The sequence below is a fragment of the Oncorhynchus mykiss genome, chromosome 18, assembly GCF_013265735.2.
Source record: "Oncorhynchus mykiss isolate Arlee chromosome 18, USDA_OmykA_1.1, whole genome shotgun sequence".
Lineage (NCBI taxonomy): Eukaryota > Metazoa > Chordata > Actinopteri > Salmoniformes > Salmonidae > Oncorhynchus > Oncorhynchus mykiss.
This window is the reverse complement of record NC_048582.1, coordinates 40,124,737-40,148,460: the sequence shown is the minus strand read 5'-3', so window position 1 is coordinate 40,148,460 and position 23,724 is coordinate 40,124,737. Positions and strand designations below refer to the sequence as shown.

At 41.1% G+C, this 23,724-nt stretch overlaps 1 protein-coding gene and 1 long non-coding RNA gene across 3 annotated transcripts; one reads left to right on the top strand and one right to left on the bottom strand.

The window, feature by feature from the left end:
* Positions 1 to 6,035: 6,035 nt before the first annotated feature.
* On the bottom strand, positions 6,036 to 19,001 carry LOC110496223. Of its 2 annotated transcripts, none has more exons than XR_005037472.1 (3): positions 18,862 to 19,001; positions 6,981 to 7,068; positions 6,036 to 6,715 (listed from the first exon to the last, which is right to left on the bottom strand). It is a non-coding gene; the product is annotated as an uncharacterized LOC110496223 (long non-coding RNA). The 2 variants fall into 2 exon arrangements; XR_002469527.2 differs by lacking the exon at positions 18,862 to 19,001 and adding an exon at positions 17,836 to 17,999.
* Positions 18,266 to 22,896, top strand: tapbp.1 (TAP binding protein (tapasin), tandem duplicate 1). The gene is given in 8 exon segments (NM_001124553.1): positions 18,266 to 18,402; positions 18,920 to 19,114; positions 19,382 to 19,630; positions 20,152 to 20,511; positions 20,734 to 21,057; positions 21,663 to 21,761; positions 21,899 to 21,927; positions 22,222 to 22,896. Coding segments are annotated over 8 exon segments (1,329 nt in total). The 5' UTR covers positions 18,266 to 18,341; the 3' UTR covers positions 22,234 to 22,896.
* The last annotated feature ends 828 nt before the right edge of the window (positions 22,897 to 23,724 follow it).

Below are 23,724 nucleotides of genomic sequence, written 5' to 3'. Positions count from 1 at the left end.
AAACATTATTGACTATTTTAGCTGGGCCTCCGTCTGCTCATTTCAATCAGTATCTTACAAATCCTGATTTAGCAGACTGAGTCGTTTAATTAAATTGGTTTATGAATATTGAGAACATAATTCTCGTAACAACCTTCTTGCCTTATAAGCTGTTGTCTGTGCTCAATAAGGTTTGTACCATGTTGTTGTCATGTTGTGTTTCTACCATGCTGTGTTGTCATGTGTTGCTACCATGTTGTGTTGTCATGTGTTGCTACCATGCTATGTTGTTGTCTCAGGTCTCTCTTCATGTAGTGTTGTGGTGTCTCTCTTGTCGTGATGTGTGTTTTGTCCTATATTCAAATTTTAATCCCAGCCCCCGTCCCCGCAGGAGGCCTTTTGCCTTTTGGTAGGCTGTTATTGTCAATAAGAATTTGTTCTTAACTGACTTGCCTAGTTCAATAAAGGTTAAATAAATAAAATAAAACCTCCACCATTGGGCACTCTGTTCACAACGTTGACATCAGCAAACTGCTCACCTACACAACCTCATACCCTCTCTGCCATCTGCCCAGTACAGTTGAAACTGGGATTCATCTGTGAAGAGCACACTTCTCCAGCATGCCAGTGGCCATCGAAGGTGAGCATTTTCCCACTGAAGTCGGTTACAACACTGAACTGCAGTCAGTTCAAGACCCTGGGGAGAACGATGAGCACACAGATTAGATGGCTTTTGACAGTTTGTGCAGAAATTCTTCAATTATATAAACCCTGAGTTTCATCAGCTGTCCAGGTGGCAGGTCATTGATGATCCCGCAGGTGAAGAAGCCGGATGTTGAGGTCCTTGGCTGGCGTGGTTACACGTGGGGCCAGTTGGACGTACTGCCAAAATCTGTCAAACGATTGACCATGTAACATCATACAGTATGGAGCTCTTACAGTTTTTCCCAATTGTTTACACACTAAAATTGGAACTTGAAATGCAATCACCGAAACCTGAAACTCATGTACCAAATCCCTAAACCAAGTCTGTTAAAATTGCAAGCACAATTCCTGCTTTACACTCAGTTTTCAATTCTATATCACACTTTTTGCAAAACACGACACACAGTTCTCTACATAAGGCACAACATTCAAAATTAAAATCTCTTTAGTCCCTTTGGAAAGCAATGCCAATCACAATGCCAAGCTCTATACACCAATTGGCAACACCCACTCCTCACAGGTGTAAACCCTAGTTGCTGAATTGTTCACTTAGAAATCAGAGCTTTAACACTATAAAAGGCCACAGATGAGCTCTCCTGTTTTGGAGGAAAATGGAAGTCAATGGTGAAGCAAGGTGAAGGAGTGAGAGTGAGAGTAAGAGGATGAGGAGGACGAGGATGAGGAAGGACAGTTGTCTCAGGTGAGATCAGGGCCATATTGGTTGACCATGTGCCTAACCATGGATTGAGTATGAGGGAGGCTGGGCAGAGAGTTCAGCCCAACCGCTACACGGTTACATCTATCATCCATACATTCAGAAATGACAACCGGTAGGTTACCTACCATCTACACTATGCTCTTTCTGTATGTATACTGTAGTATACTGCAGTCCAACATATCAGTAGGCCTATGTTGTTACTCAGTGATTGTTGGCCAATGTTACAGTAATGTAATTTCATATTGAAAGAAAATAGATTATTTTAGTTTACTGTAACCAATAATATCATATTTGTGGATCTTCTGCAGAACTGAGAGACGGCCAGACCATGGTGGAAGACACCGGCTGTTCACACCAGAACAGGAGACCGCTATTGTGAACATGGTGGTGGCAAACAATACCATTAGACTACGAGAAAAATCCAGAACCACATAATTGCAGACAACACAATATTCAATAACATTCACCAGGTGGGCTTGTCTACATTGGACCGTGTATTACAGCGCAACCGAAGCCAGATGAAACAGGTCTATAAGTTGCCATTTGAGCGAAACTCAGAGAGGGTTAAAGAACAGCGCTATGAATATGTGCAAGTCAGTACTATACTGTGAATTTACTATCATATCAGCACTGTATAGACACATTACAGTACTGTGACCCAGTGTATTGTGCCTCACCATATTGACTGCTCTGGGTCTATGTCACACATTGTCTTGTCTGTTTCAGAGAGTCTTGGAGCTGGATGCCATTGCAATTCAGCACGTTTAATATTTTCATTGATGAGTCTGGCTTCAACCTAGACAAAAGAAAGGGACGGGAATGGAACATTATTGGCCATTGTGAATGTCCCTGGATGGCGTGGAGGGAATATCACCATGTGCAACCGTTAGCCAGCAAGGCGTCCTCCATCACCACGCCAACCTTGGTCCCTACAACACCGCCCTTCTCATCACATTCCTGGACACACTACATGGTATCCTCATTCCAGCCGAGCAGAGGGGTGGACCAGAGTGAACCAGGTATGCTGTCATCTGGGACAATGTGAGTTTCCACCGGGCTGCTCTGGTCCGCAACTGGTTCATCGACCACCCACAATGTATTGTTCTATACCTCCCACCATATTCCCCATTCCTAAACCCAATTGAAAAGTTTTTTCCGGCATGGCGATGGAAGGTCTATGACCGCCATCCCCTCGCACACTTGCCTCTTCTCCAGGCAATGGAGGATGCATGAGGTGAAGTTGATGTGGGGGCTTTCGACGGCTGGATCCGTCACTCCAGAAGATTGTTTCCCCGCTGTTTAGCCAGGAAGAACATAGCTTGTGATGTAGATGAGGTGCTGTGACCAGACCACAATAGGAGGCAGGATGCAGCCTAGTGTCTTCCTTACATTTTGCATGTGTTTTTGTCTTTGTGTTTAGAGTTTTGAAAGAATGAGCCACTTTCATTTTTGTACAGAAAACCCTTTATCTTACTGAATGTTTTTCCTGGTTTTCTCCTGTTGGGTATGGAAAGTGTTACATACAAAACACAAGTGTTGTCACGACCGTCTTCCTGGAAAGGACCAAGGTGCAGTGTGGTGAGCGTACATTTTCCTTTATTATTGTAAATGTCACCAACAAAACAAGAACCAAAGAAACGATCGTGAAGCTTACTAGGGCTATAGTGCCACTAACAAAGACAACTACCCACAATAACAAAAGGGAAAAAAGCCTGCCTAAGTATGATTCCCAATCAGAGACAACGATAGACAGCTGTCCCTGATTGAGAACCATACCCGGCCAAAACATAGAAACAGAAAACATAGAAACAAAGAAACTAGAATGGCCACCCTAGTCACACCCTGGCCTACCCAAAATAGAGAATAAAAGCCTCTCTATGGCCAGGGCGTTACAAGGATGCGACAGGTGCATCTATCTGCTTAGGTTCTAAATCCATAGGATATTACTGGACATTGACATATGTCAACATAGCCTATATTAAAACCATGCAAATAAGTGTATGTTCTAACATGTATGGTGCTAGGCTGCTTGCATCATATGGCGCTGCAGCATATAGGCAATTTATGCGGGTGAAAAACGTGACCTTCTGCTTGAGCCCTACTTGTCCTTGGCAAACGTCATCAAAAGTTAGAACACATATCATGGCAATTCAGTGGATCAATGTCACGCAATATCTAAAATAGACATATAGGGCCTATGGTAATGTGCCTGTATAGGCTATAGGGGGTTCAATGGCTACACATATAATATAATACAGAAATAATGTATTTTTGTTAGTTTGTCGATATAATTTTGGTTTTATATTTACATTGAAATACTTGTTTGACCTATTATTCAGCTTTTGGCGCAGTAATGCCCTATGTGTTTATCAAGCCAGATCTGGTCATGTATGCAAAAACAGACTTTCTTGTATTTTGTAGCTCAGACTTGGGGTTTGGCACAAATACATCTTTGGGATGATTCTGGGATAATTTTCCAACCCCATAACTCGGGGGCACATGGGGGGGCTCAGTGGCGCTCCCCAAAGGTACATTTTAACCACACTTTTATGATTTGTAAATCATGAATAGATTGACATATCATTTTAATGACCCATTTGTTTTTTTTAAATGCACCACTTAAAACCTTGAAATTGCATGTGCTGATGTGGTACAATTTTATTTAGGTATTAATGAAGGTACATTTCATGTTACACATCAATTGTAATGATATTGATGAAAATATTGATAAAGAAGATCAACCGAGCTAGGGTTGATCAGACAGAATCGCAGCTGAGACATAGGCGATAGAAATGAATAGGTAATTTCAGATTGAGCTGGTGAGAGCCCTCGGAGTGTGGTGTCAGGAAAATAACCTCACGATCAACGTCAACAAAACAAAGGAGATGATCGTGGACTTCAGGAAACAGCAGAGGGAGCACCCCCCTATCCACATTGACGGGACAGTAGTGGAGAAGGTGGAAAGTTTTAAGTTCCTTGGCGTTCACATCACGGACAAACTAAAATGGGCCACCCACACAGACAGCGAAGCTGAAGAAATTTGGCTTGTCACCAAAAACACTCACAAACTTTTCCAGATGCACAATCGAGAGCATCCTGTCGGGCTGTATCACTGCCTGGTACGGGAACTTCTCCGCCCACAACTGTAAGGCTCTCCAGAGGGTAGTGAGGTCTGCACAACGCATCACCGGGGGCAAACTACCTGCCATCCAGGACATCTACACCACTCAATGTCACAGGAAGGCCAAAAAGATCATCAAGGACAACAACCACCCGAGCCACTGCCTGTTCACCCCGCTATCATCCAGAAGGCGAGGTCAGTACAGGTGCATCAAAGCTGGGTCCGAGAGACTGAAAAACAGCTTCTATCTCAAGGCCATCAGACTGTTAAACAGCCACCACTAACATTGAGTGGCTGCTGCCAACATACTGACTCAATCTCTAGCCACTTTAATAATTGGATGTAATAAATGTATCACTAGTCACAAACAATGGCACTTTATATAATGTTTACATACCCTACATTACTCATCTCATATGTATATACTGTACTCTATACCATCTACTGCATCTTGCCTATGCCGTCCGGCCATCGCTCATCCATATATTTATATGTACATATTCTTAATCATTCCTTTACACTTGTGTGTATAAGGTAGTTGTTGTGAAATTGTCAGATTACTTGTTAGATATTACTGCATGGTCAGAACTAGAAGCACAAGCATTTCGCTACACTCTCATTAACATCTGCTAACCATGTGTATGTGACCAATAAAATTTGATTTGGGAACATTTCCTTTCAATTTCAGTCACGCTGTAAAGCTGAACTTCAGCGATGCGGATTGAATAACCTTAAACCTGTTTCATCATCAGCGGGTACAGTAGGAGAGTCAGAGTTCAGATGGCCATACTGAACTCCCTTCTATCTCGGGTCACTTCAGTGCTTAGTAAGTATAATAGTTCGAATACACCTATGCTTTCTGTGAACTACAACTCCCTGTTTCACGTTGCATTGTGTCCAGCGGCGGCGACCGGAAATGGCGCCGAAATTGTAGTTCTAACCCCTTCTGCCGTTTGTTTAAACATAGTGTACACTGTAAAGAATACAATTATTTTTAGCCACAGCTTGACACTCAACTGTAGATGGAAATGCCATGCTATTAATTTTGTACTATGCCCTTACATCTAAGATGTAGGATTAACTTGCTCTTGCTTCTTGCATGTTGAATTTAGGCCCTAAATCTGGGGTGGGCAACTCCAGTCCTCAAGGGCCTGATTGGTGTCACACTTTTTCTCCATCCCTAGCAAACACAGCTAATTAATCAAATTGCATTCTAAACTGAAGCTCATGATTAGTTGATTATTGGAGTCAGGTGTGTTAGCTGGGGCTGCAGCAAAACTGTGACACCAATCAGGCCCTCGAGGAATGGCCCAATAAATGCATGTACCCAGAATAATGATTTATTACATTTCAACCATACCATGGCCTCGTGTCTCCTCTCTCCAGTAAAGTCAATTTATCAGAAGTCTACATCTCTATTTTTTTTCCTCTACACACTTAACCCTTAAAGCAAGAATCCTTAGTTGCTAAATTCATTTTTGGACAGTTAAATGTTGCAGGAGGCAGGTAGGATCAGGTGTAGAAGTAATTATTTTATTTAAAGATGACAATGGTGATATAGATGTTCAAATGACAATATTTACAAAATTATCTAAATTGATACACAAACTCCACAACTAACAGGTCAATGAAAACACAATACCTTGGAAGAAGCAAACCTGTCTATTCCATTCGACTCAGGTTGGGGTATACCAGGCTCACATCTAACAATTACACAGAAATGGCCACAGATACTTACATTTTAAACAAAGGACAGGAATACAATGACATACATTAAAACAGAATGGACATGTTCAATAAACAAGAAACACACAACAAATAGACAAAGGCAAAACATTGAAAAATGACGAGCTGCTATACAATTACTCTATTACCATCCGACAATCGACCATTACCAAACTAAACAAGTTCAGAAACAGCAAAGAATAAAATGTATTATTGTGTTTGCCCACCGAGAACTATCATAGAACTGATTTGAGTTGAAGCGACTGCTGGTGGGGCACCATCGATGGGGGATGCTGTTCCTCCTCTCCACGCCTTTTCGGTCATCGGAAAGGTTCTAAATACTTTTACCAGGGAGAGCAATTATATTCATTGATCTAACAATATTTCACTGTTACAAACTGAGGAAGTACCTATTGATCTGCACAAGCTGACCAACAGCAGTTCCATCGCCACTTTCCTGCTATGCCCTGAAAATAAAAACAATGGATGAGACAGGGAATTATGCATGTAAAAAAATAACTTTGTTCAGTCATCTGAAATTAATTACATACATTGCAATTGTATGTTGCTGGAGAATTGCAACATATTGCCTCTCAAGTGTGACACTGACAGTTCTGGCACAATCTCTAATGGTATCCAGTGTTTCTAAAACATAAGAACATTGACAGATGTGACAACAAATTCTAATCAATACTGACATTCTATGCTTAGAGAATTGATACAATGGTGTACCTGTTAGACTGTGCAATTTCTGCCATTTCCCTCTCAGACTCTGTTGCAACTTCTGTTGCTTGGGGAAGCCTCTGTGGCAGAGAGTCCACTAAAACAGAACAACAGGAAATGTTAGGAACATCCCTAGTAGAAGGCTGGACACATGACATTTTTTAACAATACTTTTTTCTGATAAAAGACAGTTCATTGCATCCACCGTGGAGCCCAGTTTCATAATATGACCATATTTCCTAGTTGCTCTCCGTCGAGTTTTGAAGTGATCACAAAAAAACAGGCCTTATTTTAGGGCGTTTTTCACCCTGCCAGCTCCTAATAGTTCTATTGAGGTACTGTGTCACCAACTCACCTTACGAAAAAACTCTTCCCAGATTGTTCTGCGTCACAATACCTGCTTCGCTATTGTTGACAATCAGACCTGCTCACGTTGTTTATAGTTAAATGTAAACAACAAAAAATCACTCATGGAACTCTGAGGTTGTCCTCAGAGAGAGCGAGAGAGAGAGAGAGAGGGAGAGAGAAATACAGTGCCTTGCGAAAGTATTCGGCCCCTTTGAACTTTGCGACCTTTTGCCACATTTCAGGCTTCAAACATAAAGATATAAAACTGTATTTTTTGTGAAGAATCAACAACAAGTGGGACACAATCATGAAGTGGAACGACATTTATTGGATATTTCAAACTTTTTTAACAAATCAAAAACTGAAAAATTGGGCGTGCAAAATTATTCAGCCCCTTTACTTTCAGTGCAGCAAACTCTCTACAGAAGTTCAGTGAGGATCTCTGAATGATCCAATGTTGACCTAAATGACTAATGATGATAAATACAATCCACCTGTGTGTAATCAAGTCTCCGTATAAATGCACCTGCACTGTGATAGTCTCAGAGGTCCGTTAAAAGCGCAGAGAGCATCATAAAGAACAAGGAACACACCAGGCAGGTCCGAGATACTGTTGTGAAGAAGTTTAAAGCCGGATTGAGATACAAAAAGATTTCCCAAGCTTTAAACATCCCAAGGAGCACTGTGCAAACGATAAATTGAAATGGAAGGAGTATCTGACCACTGCAAATCTACCAAGACCTGGCCGTCCCTCTAAACGTTCAGCTCATACAAGGAGAAGACTGATCAGAGATGCAGCCAAGAGGCCCATGATCACTCTGGATGAACTGCAGAGATCTACAGCTGAGGTGGGAGACTCTGTCCATAGGACAACAATCAGTCGTATATTGCACAAATCTGGCCTTTATGGAAGAGTGGTAAGAAGAAAGCCATTTCTTAAAGATATCCATAAAAAGTGTTGGTTAAAGTTTGCCACAAGCCACCTGGGAGACACACCAAACATGTGGAAGAAGGTGCTCTGGTCAGATGAAACCAAAATTGAACTTTTTGGCAACAATGCAAAACGTTATGTTTGGCGTAAAAGCAACACACCATCCCCACTGTCAAACATGGTGGTGGCAGCATTATGGTTTGGGCCTGCTTTTCTTCAGCAGGGACAGGGAAGATGGTTAAAATTGATGGGAAGATGGATGGAGCCAAATACAGGACCATTCTGGAAGAAAACCTGATGGAGTCTGCAAAAGACCTGAGACTGGGACGGAGATTTGTCTTCCAACAAGACAATGATCCAAAACATAAAGCAAAATCTACAATGGAATGGTTCAAAAATAAACATATCCAGGTGTTAGAATGGCCAAGTCAAAGTCCAGACCTGAATCCAATCGAGAATCTGTGGAAAGAACTGAAAACTGCTGTTCACAAATGCTCTCCATCCAACCTCACTGAGCTTGAGCTGTTTTGCAAGGAGGAATGGGAAAACATTTCAGTCTCTCGGTGTGCAAAACTGATAGAGACATACCCCAAGCGACTTACAGCTGTAATCGCAGCAAAAGGTGGCGCTACAAAGTATTAACTTAAGGGGGCTGAATAATTTTGCACGCCCAATTTTTCAGTTTTTGATTTGTTAAAAAAGTTTGAAATATCCAATAAATGTCATTCCACTTCATGATTGTGTCCCACTTGTTGTTGATTCTTCACAAAAAAAATACAGTTTTATATCTTTATGTTTGAAGCCTGAAATGTGGCAAAAGGTCGCAAAGTTCAAGGGGGCCGAATACTTTCGCAAGGCACTGTATATCAACGAATTGGCAAGGGCACTAGAACAGTCTGCAGCACCTGGCCTCACCCTACTAGAATCTGAAGTAAAATGTCTACTGTTTGCTGATGATCTGGTGCTTCTGTCACCAACCAAGGAGGGCCTACAGCAGCACCTAGATCTTCTGCACAGATTCAGCCAGACAGAAAATCTCAGTAAGACCAAAAATAATGGTGTTCCAAAAAAGGTCCTGTCACCAGGACCACAAATAAGTATTCCATCTAGACACCGTTGTCCTAGAGCGCACAAAAAACTATACCACGGCCTAAACATCAGCACTACAGGTAACTTCAACAAAGCTGTGAATGAGCTGAGAGACAAGGCAAGAATGGCCTTCTATGCCGTCAAAAGGAACATAAAATTCGACATACCAATTAGGATCTGGCTAAAAATACTTGAATCAGTTATAGAACCCATTGCCCTTTAAGGTTGTGAGGTCTGGGGTCCGCACCAACCAAGAATTCACAAAATGGGACAAACACCAAATTGAGACACTGCATGTAGAATTCTGCACAAATATCCTCAGTGTACAATGTAAAACACCAAATAATGCATGCAGAGCAGAATTAGTCCGATACCCGCTAATGATCAAAATCCAGAAAAGAGACGTTAAATTATACAACCACCTAAAAGGAAGCGATTCCCAAACCTATCCATAACAAAGCCATCACCTACAGAGAGATGAACCTGGAGAAGAGTTGCCTAAGCAAGTTGGTCCTGGGTCTCTGTTCACAAACACAAACAGACCCCACAGAGCCCCAGGACAGCAACACAATTAGACACAACCAAATCATGAGAAAACAATAAGATAATTACTTGACACATTGGAAAGAATTAACAAAAAAACAAAGCAAACTAGAATGCTATTTGGCCCTAAACAGAGAGTACACAGCGGCAGAATACCTGACCACTGGTACTGACCCAAACTTAAGGAAAGCTTTGACTATATACAGACTCAGTGAGCATAGCCTTGCTATTGTGAAAGGCCGCCATAGGCAGACCTGGCTCTCAAGAGAAGACAGGTTATGTGCACACTGGCCACAAAATGAGGTGGAAACTGAGCTGCACTTCCTAACTTGCCAAATGTATGACCATATTAGAGACACATATTTCCCTCAGATTACACAGATCCACAAAGAATTTGAAAAGAAACCCAATTTTGATAAACTCCCATATTTACTGGGTGAAATACCAGTGTTGCCATCACAACAGCAAGATGTGTGACCTTTTGCCACAACCACAAGAAAAGGGCAACCAGTGAAGAACAAACACCATTGTAAATACAACCCATATTTATGTTTATTTATTTTCCCTTTTGTACTTTTTATTGTTTATTTCACTTTTGTTTATGATCTATTTCGCTTGATTTGGCAATGTTAGTATATGTTCCCCATGCCAATAACGCCCTTGAATTGAATTGAGAGAGAGGGGGGTGATGAAAGAAAATATAAAATAATAAAATCTAATTCTCATAATAACATTCTTATAGTAAATAATCACAATTCACTTGCACCCATATACACACACGCACTCACACTTGCATACTCATGTCCATACCCCCATACCTAGCCGAACCCAAAGGTCTTTTGATCATAACCACACACACACACACACAGAGAGAGAGAGAGAGAGAGAGAGAGAGAGAGAGAGAGAGAGAGAGAGAGAGAGAGAGAGAGAGAGAGAGAGAGAGAGAGAGAGAGAGAGAGAGAGAGAGAGAGAGAGAGAGAGAGAGTGAGAGAGAGACAGACAGAAAGAAAGAGAGAGAGAGAGAGAGAGAGAGAGAGAGAGCGAGAGAAAGACAGACAGAAAGAGAGAAAGAGAGAGAGAGAGCGAGAGACAGACAGACAGAAAGAGAGAAAGAGAGACAGAAAGAGAGAAAGAGAGAGAGAGTGAGAGAGCGAGAGACAGACAGACAGAAAGAAAGAGAGAGAGAGAGAGAGAGAGCGAGAGACAGACAGACAGAAAGAGAGAGAGAGTGAGAGAGCGAGAGACAGACAGACAGAAAGAAAGAGAGAGAAAGAAACAGAGATAAAGAGAGAGTGTGTGTGTGTGTGACTGTGCATGTGTACATTTCAACGTGTGCTTGTGAGTGTCTCTATGTATGAGCATACAGGATGTGCATGAGTTTGTTTGTGTTGTAATTGGCAGTGGGTGGTGGTATGTGAATCATATTGAGGGAAGTAGTACATAAAACATTGATTTTGGTATTATGGTGGACGTTATTACATTATTCATCCCAAAAGTTGTTACTCACCGGTTCATGTAATAACACTGGTTAATGTAATAACACTGGTTAATGTAATAACACTGGTTAATGTATTAACACCGGTTAATGTAATAACACTGGTTAATGTATTAACACTGGTTAATGTAATAACACAGGTTAATGTAATAACACTGGTTAATGTATTAACACCGGTTAATGTAATAACACAGGTTAATGTAATAACACAGGTTAATGTATTAACACTGGTTAATGTAATAACACTGGTTAATGTAATAACACTGGTTAATGTATTAACACCGGTTAATGTAATAACACCGGTTAATGTATTAACACGGGTTAATGTAATAACACAGGTTAATGTAATAACACAGGTTAATGTATTAACACCGGTTAATGTAATAACACTGGTTAATGTAATAACATTGGTTAATGTATTAACACCGGTTAATGTAATAACACTGGTTAATGTATTAACACCGGTTAATGTAATAACACTGGTTAATGTATTAACACCGGTTAATGTATTAACACCGGTTAATGTATTAACACCGGTTAATGTAATAACACTGGTTAATGTATTAACACCGGTTAATGTAATAACACTGGTTAATGTATTAACACCGGTTAATGTAATAACACTGGTTAATGTATTAACACCGGTTAATGTATTAACACCGGTTAATGTATTAACACCGGTTAATGTAATAACACTGGTTAATGTAATAACACCGGTTAATGTAATAACACAGGTTAATGTATTAACACCGGTTAATGTAATAACACGGGTTAATGTAATAACACGGGTTAATGTAATAACACAGGTTAATGTAATAACACCGGTTAATGTAATAACACTGGTTAATGTAACAACACTGGTTAATGTAATAACACCGGTTAATGTAATAACACCGGTTAATGTAATAACACCGGTTAATGTAATAACACCGGTTAATGCAATAACACCGGTTAATGTAATAACACCGGTTAATGTAATAACACCGGTTAATGTAATAACACCGGTTAATGTAATAACACTGGTTAATGTAATAACACCGGTTAATGTAATAACACCGGTTAGTGTAATAACACTGGTTAATGTAATAACTTTGACATTTAGTAGAAAAAGTTATTATGTTAATCATTCAACATTTTATTACATTAACCGGTGTTATTACATTAACCAGTGTTGTTACATTAACCGGTGTTATTACATTAACCGGTGTTATTACATTAACCCGTGTTATTACATTAACTAGTGTTATTACATGAACTGTTGTTACAAGGCCTATTCCCAGCACCAGAAGGATAAAACCCCTCATTTTGACATTGGCCAGTCAATTCCCATTTTTTTCTCTCTGGTAATCTTCCCTCTTCAGGCGTCCAGACACAAATTATCTGGAAAAACTATTCGCACCAAGATATTAGCTTGTACATCGTTTTAGAGCCGATGAGAATTCAGTAGCATAAAATACAGGTGGAACCAACCAGCAGAGGTGAACTTTATTTATTTATTTATTTACAAAACTGAAAGTAAGTTATATGAATATCAATCAACCATTAGGTCCAAAACAGTGCTCTCCTTGGAGCCTGGTGATCTGGATATTTTCACTGACTTTGATGGCTTAGTTGCAACTCTTGCAAATATGGACAGACAGAAAGACAGCCGTAAGATTGAGACAAGCAGACAAGCAGACTAATGTAAAACTGTATTTGATCTGAACCAGAAGAAAAGGTCTGATGACAGTCATAATGTCATTAAGTCTGTGATAGTTAAATGGGTTTCATGCAGAAACATAGAGTAAAAGGCCACCACCTCAATGAGAAGCCATATCTTGATCTTGACCAGGTTCGTGTAGTTGCAGTTTTCCCATCACTGAAATTCACCTCAAAGTGTTGACAGTTCATTCTCTGGCATACAGTGACTGCAGAAAGTATTCATTCCCCTTGACTTATTCCACATTTTGTTGTTGCAGCCTGAATTCAAAATGGATTAAATTTATTTTTTTCTACACATTTTAGACAATAATGACAAGGTGAAATGTTTTCAGACATCTTTGCAAATATATTGAAAATGAAATACAGAAATATCTCATTTACATAAGCATTCCCGCCCCTGAGTCAATACCTGTTAGAATCACCTTTGGCAGCGATTACAACCGTGAGTCTTTCTGGGTACGTCTCTATGAGTTTTGCACACCTGGATTGTACAATATTTTCCTTAAAAAATTCTTAAAGCTTTGTAAAATTGGTTGTTGATCATTGCTAGACAACCACGCATTGTATTCAGGACATAAAGTTAATTTCTTCAACACATTTTTTGCAGTTTTACGTTAGTGCCTTATTATGAACAGGATGCATGTTTTGGAATATTTTAGTCTGTACAGGCTTCCTACTTTTCACTCTGTTATTTAGGTTAGTATTGTGGAGTAATTACAATGTTGTTGAGCCATCCTCAGTTTTCTCCTATCATAGCCATTCAACTCTGTAACTGTTTTAAAGTCACCATTGGCCTCATGGTGAAATCCCTGAGTGGTTTCCTTCCTCCCCGACAACTGAGTTAGGAAGGATACCTGTATCTTTGTAGTGACTGGGTGTATTAATACACAATCCAAAGTGTAATTAATAACTTGCTCAAAGGGATACTCAATGTCTGCTTTTTTTTATCCTTCTACCAATAGGTGCCCTTCTTTACGAAGGATTGGAAAACCTCTCTGGGCTTTGTGGTTGAATCTATGTTTGAAATTCACTGCTAGACTAAGGGACCTTACAGATAATTGTATGTGTGGGGAACAGAGATGAGTTAGTCATTGAAAAATATTGTTAAACTCTCTAACTACACACAGAATGTGTCCAAGCAACTTATGTGACTTGTTAAACACATCTTTCTTTCTGAACTTATTTAGGTGTTCCATAACAAAGGGGTTTGGCCTCCCGAGTGGTGCTGCAGTCTAAGGCACTGCATCGTAGTGCAAGAGGCGTCACTACAGATCCGAGTTCGATCCTGGGCTGTGGCACAGCCTGGAAGACCCATGAGGTGGAACACAATTGACCCAGCATCGTCCGGGTTAGGGGAGGGTTTTGCCGGCTGGGATGTCCTTGTCCCATCGCGTTGTAGCGAATCCTAGTGGCAGACGGGCGCAGTGCACGCTGACATCGGTCGCCCGCTGTGTGGTATTTCCTTTGACACATTGGTGCGGCTGGCTTCCCGGTTAAGCAAGCAGTGCTGCTTGGCGGGGTCGTGTTTTGAAGGGAACATGGCCCCCGACCTTCGCCTCTCCCGAGTCCGTACCGAAGGTACAGCGATGGGAAAAGACCTTAACTACCAATTGGATATCAGGAAAAAGGGGTAAAAAAACCCATTACAATTTCTTTCTTTTTTTAACTAAGGGGTTGAATACTTATTAACCCAAGACATTCCAGCTTTTCATCTTTGATTAATTTGCAGAAATTTCCAAAAACATAATTCCACTTAGACATTATGAGGTATTGTGTTGTAGGCCAGTGACACAAAACCTAAATTGAATCCATTATCAATTCAGCCTGTAACACAACAAAATGTGGAAAAAGTCAAGGGGTGTGAATACTTTCTGAAGGCCCTGTATATCAGATGTATTGGGATAAAGGAAAAAGACACATCCGTCTCTTTGTGACAATTGATAATAAAGTAATTTGCAGTGCATTCAGAGAGTATTCAGACCCCTTGGCTTTTTACACATTTTGTTACGTTACAGCCTTATTCTTTTGATTAAATTGTTTTAAAAAATGTTTTTTTGCAAAAAACAAATAGACACTTTGCTCAGTACTTTGTTGAAGCACCATTGGTAGCGATTACAGACTCTACTCTTTTTGTGTATGACCCTACAAGCTTGGCACAACTGTATTTGGGGAGTTTTTCCCATTCTTCTCTGCAGATCCTCTCAAGCTCTGTCAGGTTGGATGGGGAGCGTTGCTTTACAACTATTTTTAGGTCTCTCCAGAAATGTTAGATTGGGTTCAAGTCCGGGCTCTGGCTGGGCCACACAAGGACATTCAGAGACTTGTCCCAAAGCCACTCCTGCGTTGTCTTGGCTGTGTACTAAGGGGTCATTGTCCTGTTAGAAGGTGAACCTTCGCCCCAGTCTGAGGTCCTGAGCGCTCTGGAGCAGGTTTTCATCAAGGATCTGTCTGTACTCCGTTCATCTCTCCCTCGTCTAGTCTCCCAGTCCCTGCAGCTCATAAACATCCCTACGGCATGACGCTGCCACTACCATGCTTCCCAGTAGGGATGGTGCCAGGTTTTCTCCAGACGTGACACTTGGCATTCAGGCCAAAGAGTTCCATCTTGGTTTCATCAGACCAGAGATGTGTGTCATGTGCCTTTTACTGAGGAGTGGCCATAAAAGCCTGATTGGTGGAGTGCTGTAGAGATGGTTGTCCTTCTGGAAGGTTCTCACATCTCCACAGAGGAACTCTGAGTTCTGTCAGAGTGACCATTGTGTTCTTGGTCACCTCCCTGACCAAGGCCATTCCCCTGATTGCTCAGTTTGGCCGGGCTGTCAGCTTTAGGAAGAGTCTTGGTGGTTCCAAACTTCTTCCATTTAAGAATTATGGAGGCCACTGTGTTCTTGGGGACCTTCAATGCTGCAGAAATGTGGTGGTACCTTTCCCCAGATCTGTGCCTCGACACAATCCTGTCTCAGAGCTCTACGGCAATTCCTTCGACCTCATGGCTTGGTTTTTGCTCTGACATACACTGTCAACTGTGGGACCTTATAAAGACAAGTGTGTGCCTTTCCAAATCATGTCCAACCAATTGAATTTGGACTCCAAACAAGTTGTAGAAACATCTCAAGGATGATCAATGGAAACAGGATGCACCTGCGCTCATTTTCGAGTCTCATAGCAAATGGTCTTAATACTTAGGTAAATAAGGTATTTCTGTTTTTATTTTTAATAGATTTACTAAAATGTCAAAAAATCTATTTTCCCTTTGTCATTATGGGGCATTGTGTGTAGATTGATGAAGATTTGTATTTATTTAATCAATTTTAAAACAAGGCTGTAATGTAACAAAATTTGGAAAAAGTCAAGGGGTCTGAATACTTTCCGAATGCACTTTTTCTCATCTAAGACAATCTAGATAACCTGAAAGCGTTTTGTGGTAGGCCTACATACAGGGAGGTCTTCCCGCAATCTACTGCTGTGGGTTTAGTTCTTACAATGGCCTTGACTCAAATCAATAACATGGGAGGATGATGTGAAAGAGGAGAAACAATGTATTCTTCCTATAGTGTTCTCAGAGGGCTTGTGGTTTGGGAGGATGACACAATAGAGCTATCTCAGGCTAAGGTCAATGGAGGTTTATTTGGCATACGGGATGGGAGCCATTGAAGTATGTACATTGTGTTGGATCTAGCTCCATTTGATAGGAAATGGTTTGAAAAAAACAGCAATAAAATCATATAGTATAGAAATGCAATGGAAAGTGGAGTCAAACAGTGTTGAGGTAAGTCCCACACCCTTTCCAATAAGAGCGTCAGTATGCAGCCATCTTGTGTCTATCTATCCTCAATCATAAGATGGCCGACACACTGAAGCATCATCTAGTTCTAGTAGCCTATACACGGTTGTTCATATTTATACTGATGAGTGGGATGTAGGACTATTACATTGACACGTTCTTTTCAATTAAAAAGTGTTTTTGTTTCACTAAGACTAGGCTACTGAAAGAACTAAAACAGAGCCAGCGTATACCAGCTGAAAACGTGTTGACCATAACTACAGTAACAAGCCTACACATCCAACCAAGTCATCTTTGATCATATTTCCACATTTTCTCTCCCCATTGAAAATGTGTTCTGGAATTCTTGCCCACTCCCAGTGTGTTCTGGTATGTGAGTGACGGGAATAACCAAAGCAAGTTCCGTTTGTGAATGGAAAGTCCCTGAAATGAACAATAAAAGAGTCAAAAAACCAGCTACAGTGAAGGATAAACAATGCCACAGTGCCATCTATATGTAGACTGTAACTCTCCTCACTACTGTTTCAAAGAAATCACATGATGAGTCACTTGACTTTTGGGTATCTGTCGCTCTGGGGTAAAGATTCCTCTAGGAACAGATATGGGATCAGCTTCCCCTCGTCCATTGCAAACCTTAACCATTAGTTGGGAAAATGCAAATCTGACCCAAGATCAGCGTTTTAGGGCAACTTCACCCTACTCCGTCCCTCAACATCAAAGTAGAAGTTCCCTCACCACAAACAAATCTTGGATCAGATTACCCTATTCCTTCTTGCCATCTTGTTTCTCTGCATTCTGCAAAGAATCAGGCAACTCTGTGACATTCCAATTCAGGAAGAATGAAAAACAAGCTATTTAAATGTTATATTTAAAAGGTAGCAGATTTCACCTGTTGACTGGAAATACAAGACAGCCAGGGGCTAACTCTTTCATAAAATAATGACCTATCATTTATTAATTAATGCCACTGTACCAAAATCCATATGACGTTCGTAATTTCGAACAGAAGCAGCCAGCCAGGTATAAACTCCAATGGTGTGCATGTTCCCAGATTCCAGTTTCAAAGAAATCAAGTGATCTTGACCACGCTGGGGCACGTTTGAAAGTAACGTCAGTGTTGGTGCACCATCTAGTGTTGAGTGTGCATTCTGCAATGTGTGACGTCGTCGTATTTCTTTGCAGGGCAAATCATGTTGTGCACGAAGCTCTCTTGAGTTTGTAAAACAGTTTATTTTTCACAACATGTTCATGCAATTTGCGCCTCATAAAACCAGTGTATTGACTTAACCTAATATTGGACACCGTGATGGTTTATCGTTATCTATGCCTCGTCTAGCTATGCAAATGTCGGCCTGAAAAATGAAAGTGAAAGCAGTTTCTGCAGGCCACCGGGGAAGTCCGAAGACAAAATCATATTTCTCCATGCTTTAACAACTCCAAACTACACCAGAACAGTCGATAACACTGTCGAAGACAACCATGGCCAATATTTCAACAATTTACAAGCTATCGTTTCTCGCCTTTACTTACTTCATACAAGGTAAAATGATCGACTTTTCTTCCGTGTATTTCCTTTCAACTATCCGGCATCTGTGGTGTGTAGCTTTTAAATATATATATATATATTGAAGAATATTGAACATGACTTAATATATGATACAATTTGAAACAACTGCTGCTACCGTATCTACTTAATCTGCATTGATCTGTGATACTTTTTACTTTGTCGCTTGTATATGCATTGCACTTGGTTGATTAATTTAGATCATTGTGTGAAATGACAAGCACACATAAACAGCCTTACAGCAAATATGCATTCATACGAATACAATTGCTTTTTATAATGTATTACAGTTCAATAATAGAGATTTACAGTAATAGGGACTTACAATATTTTTTGTTTTCACTGTCTGAATACTAAGCATCTCCATTTGCTCTTTTGATTGCCTTTTCATATCTATTCTTACCAAGCTAATCTACAGTAGTTTTATCTTCTCACCTGTCCACATTGACGGTCTCACATATTCACACAACTTTCTCCTCCTTCTCTCTTCCAGTCTATGGGACCAGCTGTCCAGTTCTGGAGTGCTGGTTTGTCCAGGAGAAACCAGGTCGAGGTGGGGGATTCCCTGCTGCAATGATTCAGGAGAAGTCACTGCTGTATATCAATACAGACCCAGAGAGTGAACAAACCAAGTCACAGCAAGGACCATCTGCAGACATCAGCCATGATAGAGTCTACTACATCACTGGTCAGTACTTATACATTGTACATTATGTAGGACAATCTCTTTAGAAATTATGTAGGATTTGAATGACAAACCAGTCGCTGTTAAAGGTGCACTCCGTCAATTTGGTGTTACAGCTCAACAATTCGCCATCCTCTAACACCAAGCCTCTCATTTAAGTTATACAAGACTACAAGAGTGTTGTCGTTTTAGGCAGAGCGTTTCAGAAAAATAAATGTTATTTCATTGAAAGGACCACCTCTACAGACAAATCTCCCTCTCTCTCATCAGACCCAGCAGCCATCCTCTGCAGTTCCTCTCTGCACCCACCAGAGGGCTCAGTCCATAAACCACAGTGTGAGATAAACCCCTTCATGCCCCAGCCCTCCACTGTTCAATGGGCAGTCCCGCTCACTGACTCTGCCCACAGTCCTATCTACCTGCAAGCTGACTGGTACTCTGCAGCCTTACAGGGCCTGGACGGACAGCTGGCCCTGTCCAGTGTCATGCGTGCTCCCACGGCAACCAAGGAACCCACTGGTAAAGAGCCCTATGATTGAAAAATAATTACATTCTTCTTGAGCAAGGGTTGTTAAAGTCAGATTGTTGTATTTAACCATTACAAGTGTTAAATATGGACTTCTAATCAAAATTGTATACAGTTACCAACACCACAGTGATAATGACTTATTATTAACCGGGGCTCCCGAGTGGCGCAGCGGTCTAAGTCACTGCATCTCAGTGCTAGAGGTGTCACTACATCTCAGTGCTAGAGGCGTCACTACAGACACCCTGGTTCGAATCCAGGCCAGGATTAGGAGTCCCATAGGCCGGCGCACAATTGGCCCAGCGTCGTCCGGGTTTGGCCGGTGTAGGCCGTCATTGTAAATAAGAATTTGTTCTTAACTGACTTGTAAAATATTGAAAAGAAAGTAATTGAAATGAATTTGTCATATGCCATGAAGAAGTATAGAATCCAGTGATGTTTATTACTACGCAATGTCACAGATAAAGCAGTGTGAAAGTTTAATCTCTCCTACCCCTCCCTCTCTCTCTCCCAGTGGTGCTCAGTGTGTCCAGTCGAACCCCTTTGGTCCGTTCCAGACTCGGGGAACCGGTGGTTCTAGACTGTGGGTTCTGGGCGGAGACCTCTTCTCCTCTCTCTGGCTCGGGCTTCGCCGTGGAGTGGCGCTACCAGTTCAGGGGCGATGGCCGTCTGGTCCTGGCCTACGACGGCAAGACTGACCGATTTGCAGAGACCAAGGAAAAGGGAGCGGGGCTAGACTTCACGGCTCTGCACGAGACAGGAAATGCCTCACTGATCCTGCAGGAAGCTGAAGTGCGCCACACAGGGACCTACATCTGCACGGTGTACTTGCCCTATCTCCTGGCTCAGGTGGCAGTGGAGCTGGAGATTGTAGGTGAGGAGAGATGAATACGCTTGATTAGTCTGCCAATACTAAAGCGTTGCAATGTTTGTTTTAGACCTGTAGAATTTCAACCACTATGTATTTACATGTATTGTATATTCACTGTAATAACTACTGTAACTCCATATACAGTACATTAGAAAACATGGCATTTATGTGTATCATCCTCTTACCTCATTCTCTCACTCCTATTTCTCCCTCTATCTCTCCCAGAGCCTCCGTCCCTCTCCATCTTCCCCTCCCCACTCCCTCTCTCCGTGCCCGGACAGGTGGTGAAGGTGCAATGCGAGGCGTCAGGATTCTTCCCCCTCTCCCTGGAGTTCTACTGGGAGTTAACAGGGCCTGACGGTAAGGTCAGGCCCCTGGGTCAGGGCAGCGTGACAGGCCACAGGCAGGGCCCAGACAACACCTACAGCCAGACCACCCGTCTGGAGTTAGACTCAGCCAAGCTGGACCTTGGCCGTGGAGGGGAGGTCACCTGTGTGGCCGTCCATCCTGGAGGCACCCGGCGGGCCAGAGTCACCCTCAATGTCATCGGTGAGAGATAATTTAATAGAGCTGCATTGAGTTGATGGATGTTGCTCCTGGGTTCACTGATTCAGAGCCTGATATTTGTATCCCTGTAGAGGTAAAGGTTAGGATTGGGGTAAGGGAATCAATCTGTGGTTAGGGGCAATTTCTACCTCAAGCAATGTTCTTTACATTCCATACATGGGTCCATATAGCAGTGTCTCTAGGCCTACCAGTATAATAAAGCAATAAGGCCCTAGGGGGTGTGGTATATGGCCAACATACCATTGCTAAGTGCTGTTCTTTGCACAACACAACGCCACCTGCCTGGATACAGCCCTTAGCCGTGGTAGATTGGCCATATACCACAAACCCCAGAGGTTCCTTATTGCTAATTTAAACTGGTTACCAATGTAATTAGAGCAATAAAAATGTATATTTTGTCATACCTGTGGTATACCTACTGATATACCACGGCTGTCAGCCAATCAGCATTCAGGGCTTGAACAGCCCAGGTTATAATTTCTGATATGCAATTGCATTGATCTGAAAAGTCAAATACATTTGACTTGACACAACACAACTTATCCTGAGTATGTCTTAAATGTACTCTATCTCTTCATCCCAATCAGGTGTTAATGGTCCCTCCATTGAAGACTCCATGGCGATGGTTGCCGTGGCCCTGGGGCTCTATGGTTTAATCAAGATCGTCTCCTGGACATTTAGCTCTGGTAACTACAATCGGTTTGAACTAAGATACACAAAAAAATATGTTGAAGCCGTGAAGCTACAGTGTGAATTTGGATCTTTCGAATTAATTTGGATCTTGTGTGTCAATCTAATGCTTGATCTTTTCTTGCCTTTATAGGGTCCGATGATACTAACTCACAAGAGAAGGTAATTGCGCTTTCGTAAATGTCGTCAGACATATTTTGTAGTTAAGTGTAACTACTATGTGTCTATGTATATTTCCCAGCTAACACTGTCTTGCCCAAATTGGTTCTATCTCAAGCTGTATCCCTCTAGTTAAAACTCCAGCCCCTGGATTGTCAATCAATCAAATGTATTTACTATGGGTTACTATGTAATATGATGACATTATCTGTTATGTAGGCCCTTGGATTTCTCCCATTGTCTTTTTTTTGTTAGTTTACACACTTTGGGCTCATCCTTATCCTCTCTCAATTACAGAAAGTGAAGTAAATGTGGAAACACCTGGGATTCCCAGGTGAGTGTGTAATGGAACCAACAAAGCTGGAATTTCAGGAATAAAAGTGCACCGTTTTGTGGAAGGTGGTACACGGAAAGAAGATATTGAGTTTCTGACAGCAGTTGAAAATGAACGATCTAACAAGTGGTCGGGGGAATAAAAAGATTTGATTGGGTGACTGATTTAAATATTGACATATTTAAATTTGGTTATACAACTGTCAATTCCTCTGTAGAAGAACTCAAGAGACTTGTGCACATGAGCGTGTGTACATATGGATGTAGATAGTTGTGTGTTGTGTTATTAGGGGTTCTATTGGGTTAATTGACCCTGGAATTAAAGATTGAACCCTGTCATTATTGGCTCTTCTATTGATTCTGAAGGTGAACATAAGACTAAATCCTTTCAATTGGAATTAGTAATTCCCTGGGAGTGTGTTTATATATTGTTTTCATTTAGTTTGTTTAGGGTTTTATTTAATTTTATCTTGCCTTGTATAGACGGTATATAGGCAATAGTGATGTTTTGTTTTTGCTATTGATGTTGCTACCACCACATCAGAATTGTTAGATTAGTGTATTTGCCAGGAATGAGCAACAACTTTGAGCAAATGAGGACTATTTGTGATGGGATGTAATAAATTCTTAATCTTCAAAGCATTTTCCCCGTTGTTGAATTTGTGTTATTGGTCATGTGATAAGTAGATAAGAAGTACTTATCATATGAAAATCCTAGGATCTTTTGATTAGGGGTGCTTCTGCTTCCACACAACTTTACTCAAGGATGTGAATACTCTACGTTTTCCTTGGTCATAACCTAGCTGACTAAACTCAACTCCACGATTTAGAATGGAGTTGAGCGGCGACGAGTGTGTGCATCAAGTCTCAAGTCAGTGGATTCTTGTAAAAATTTACATTCTTCCCACCCTGTACATGTTTGTCCTGTGTCACTGTGTTATTTTCTGTGTATGTTGTAATCCATCGTTTTTGATAAAAGTACCGTTTTATGTGATGTCTGTCAAACTGCACTGTTTTTGAATGGAGAAGGAAGTTACTTCATGCACTACCACTCTATACTCTTGTATATATATATATATATATATATATACAGTGCCTTGCAAAAGTATTCGGCCCCCTTGAACTTTGCGACCTTTTGCCACATTTCAGGCTTCAAACATAAAGATATAAAACTGTATTTTTGTTGTGAAGAATCAACAACAAGTGGGACACAATCATGAAGTGGAACAACATTTATTGGATATTTCAAACTTTTTTAACAAATCAAAAACTGAAAAATTGGGCGTGCAAAATTATTCAGCCCCCTTAAGTTAATACTTTGTAGCGCCACCTTTTGCTGCGATTACAGCTGTAAGTCGCTTGGGGTATGTCTCTATCAGTTTTGCACATCGAGAGACTGACATTTTTTCCCATTCCTCCTTGCAAAACAGCTCGAGCTCAGTGAGGTTGGATGGAGAGCATTTGTGA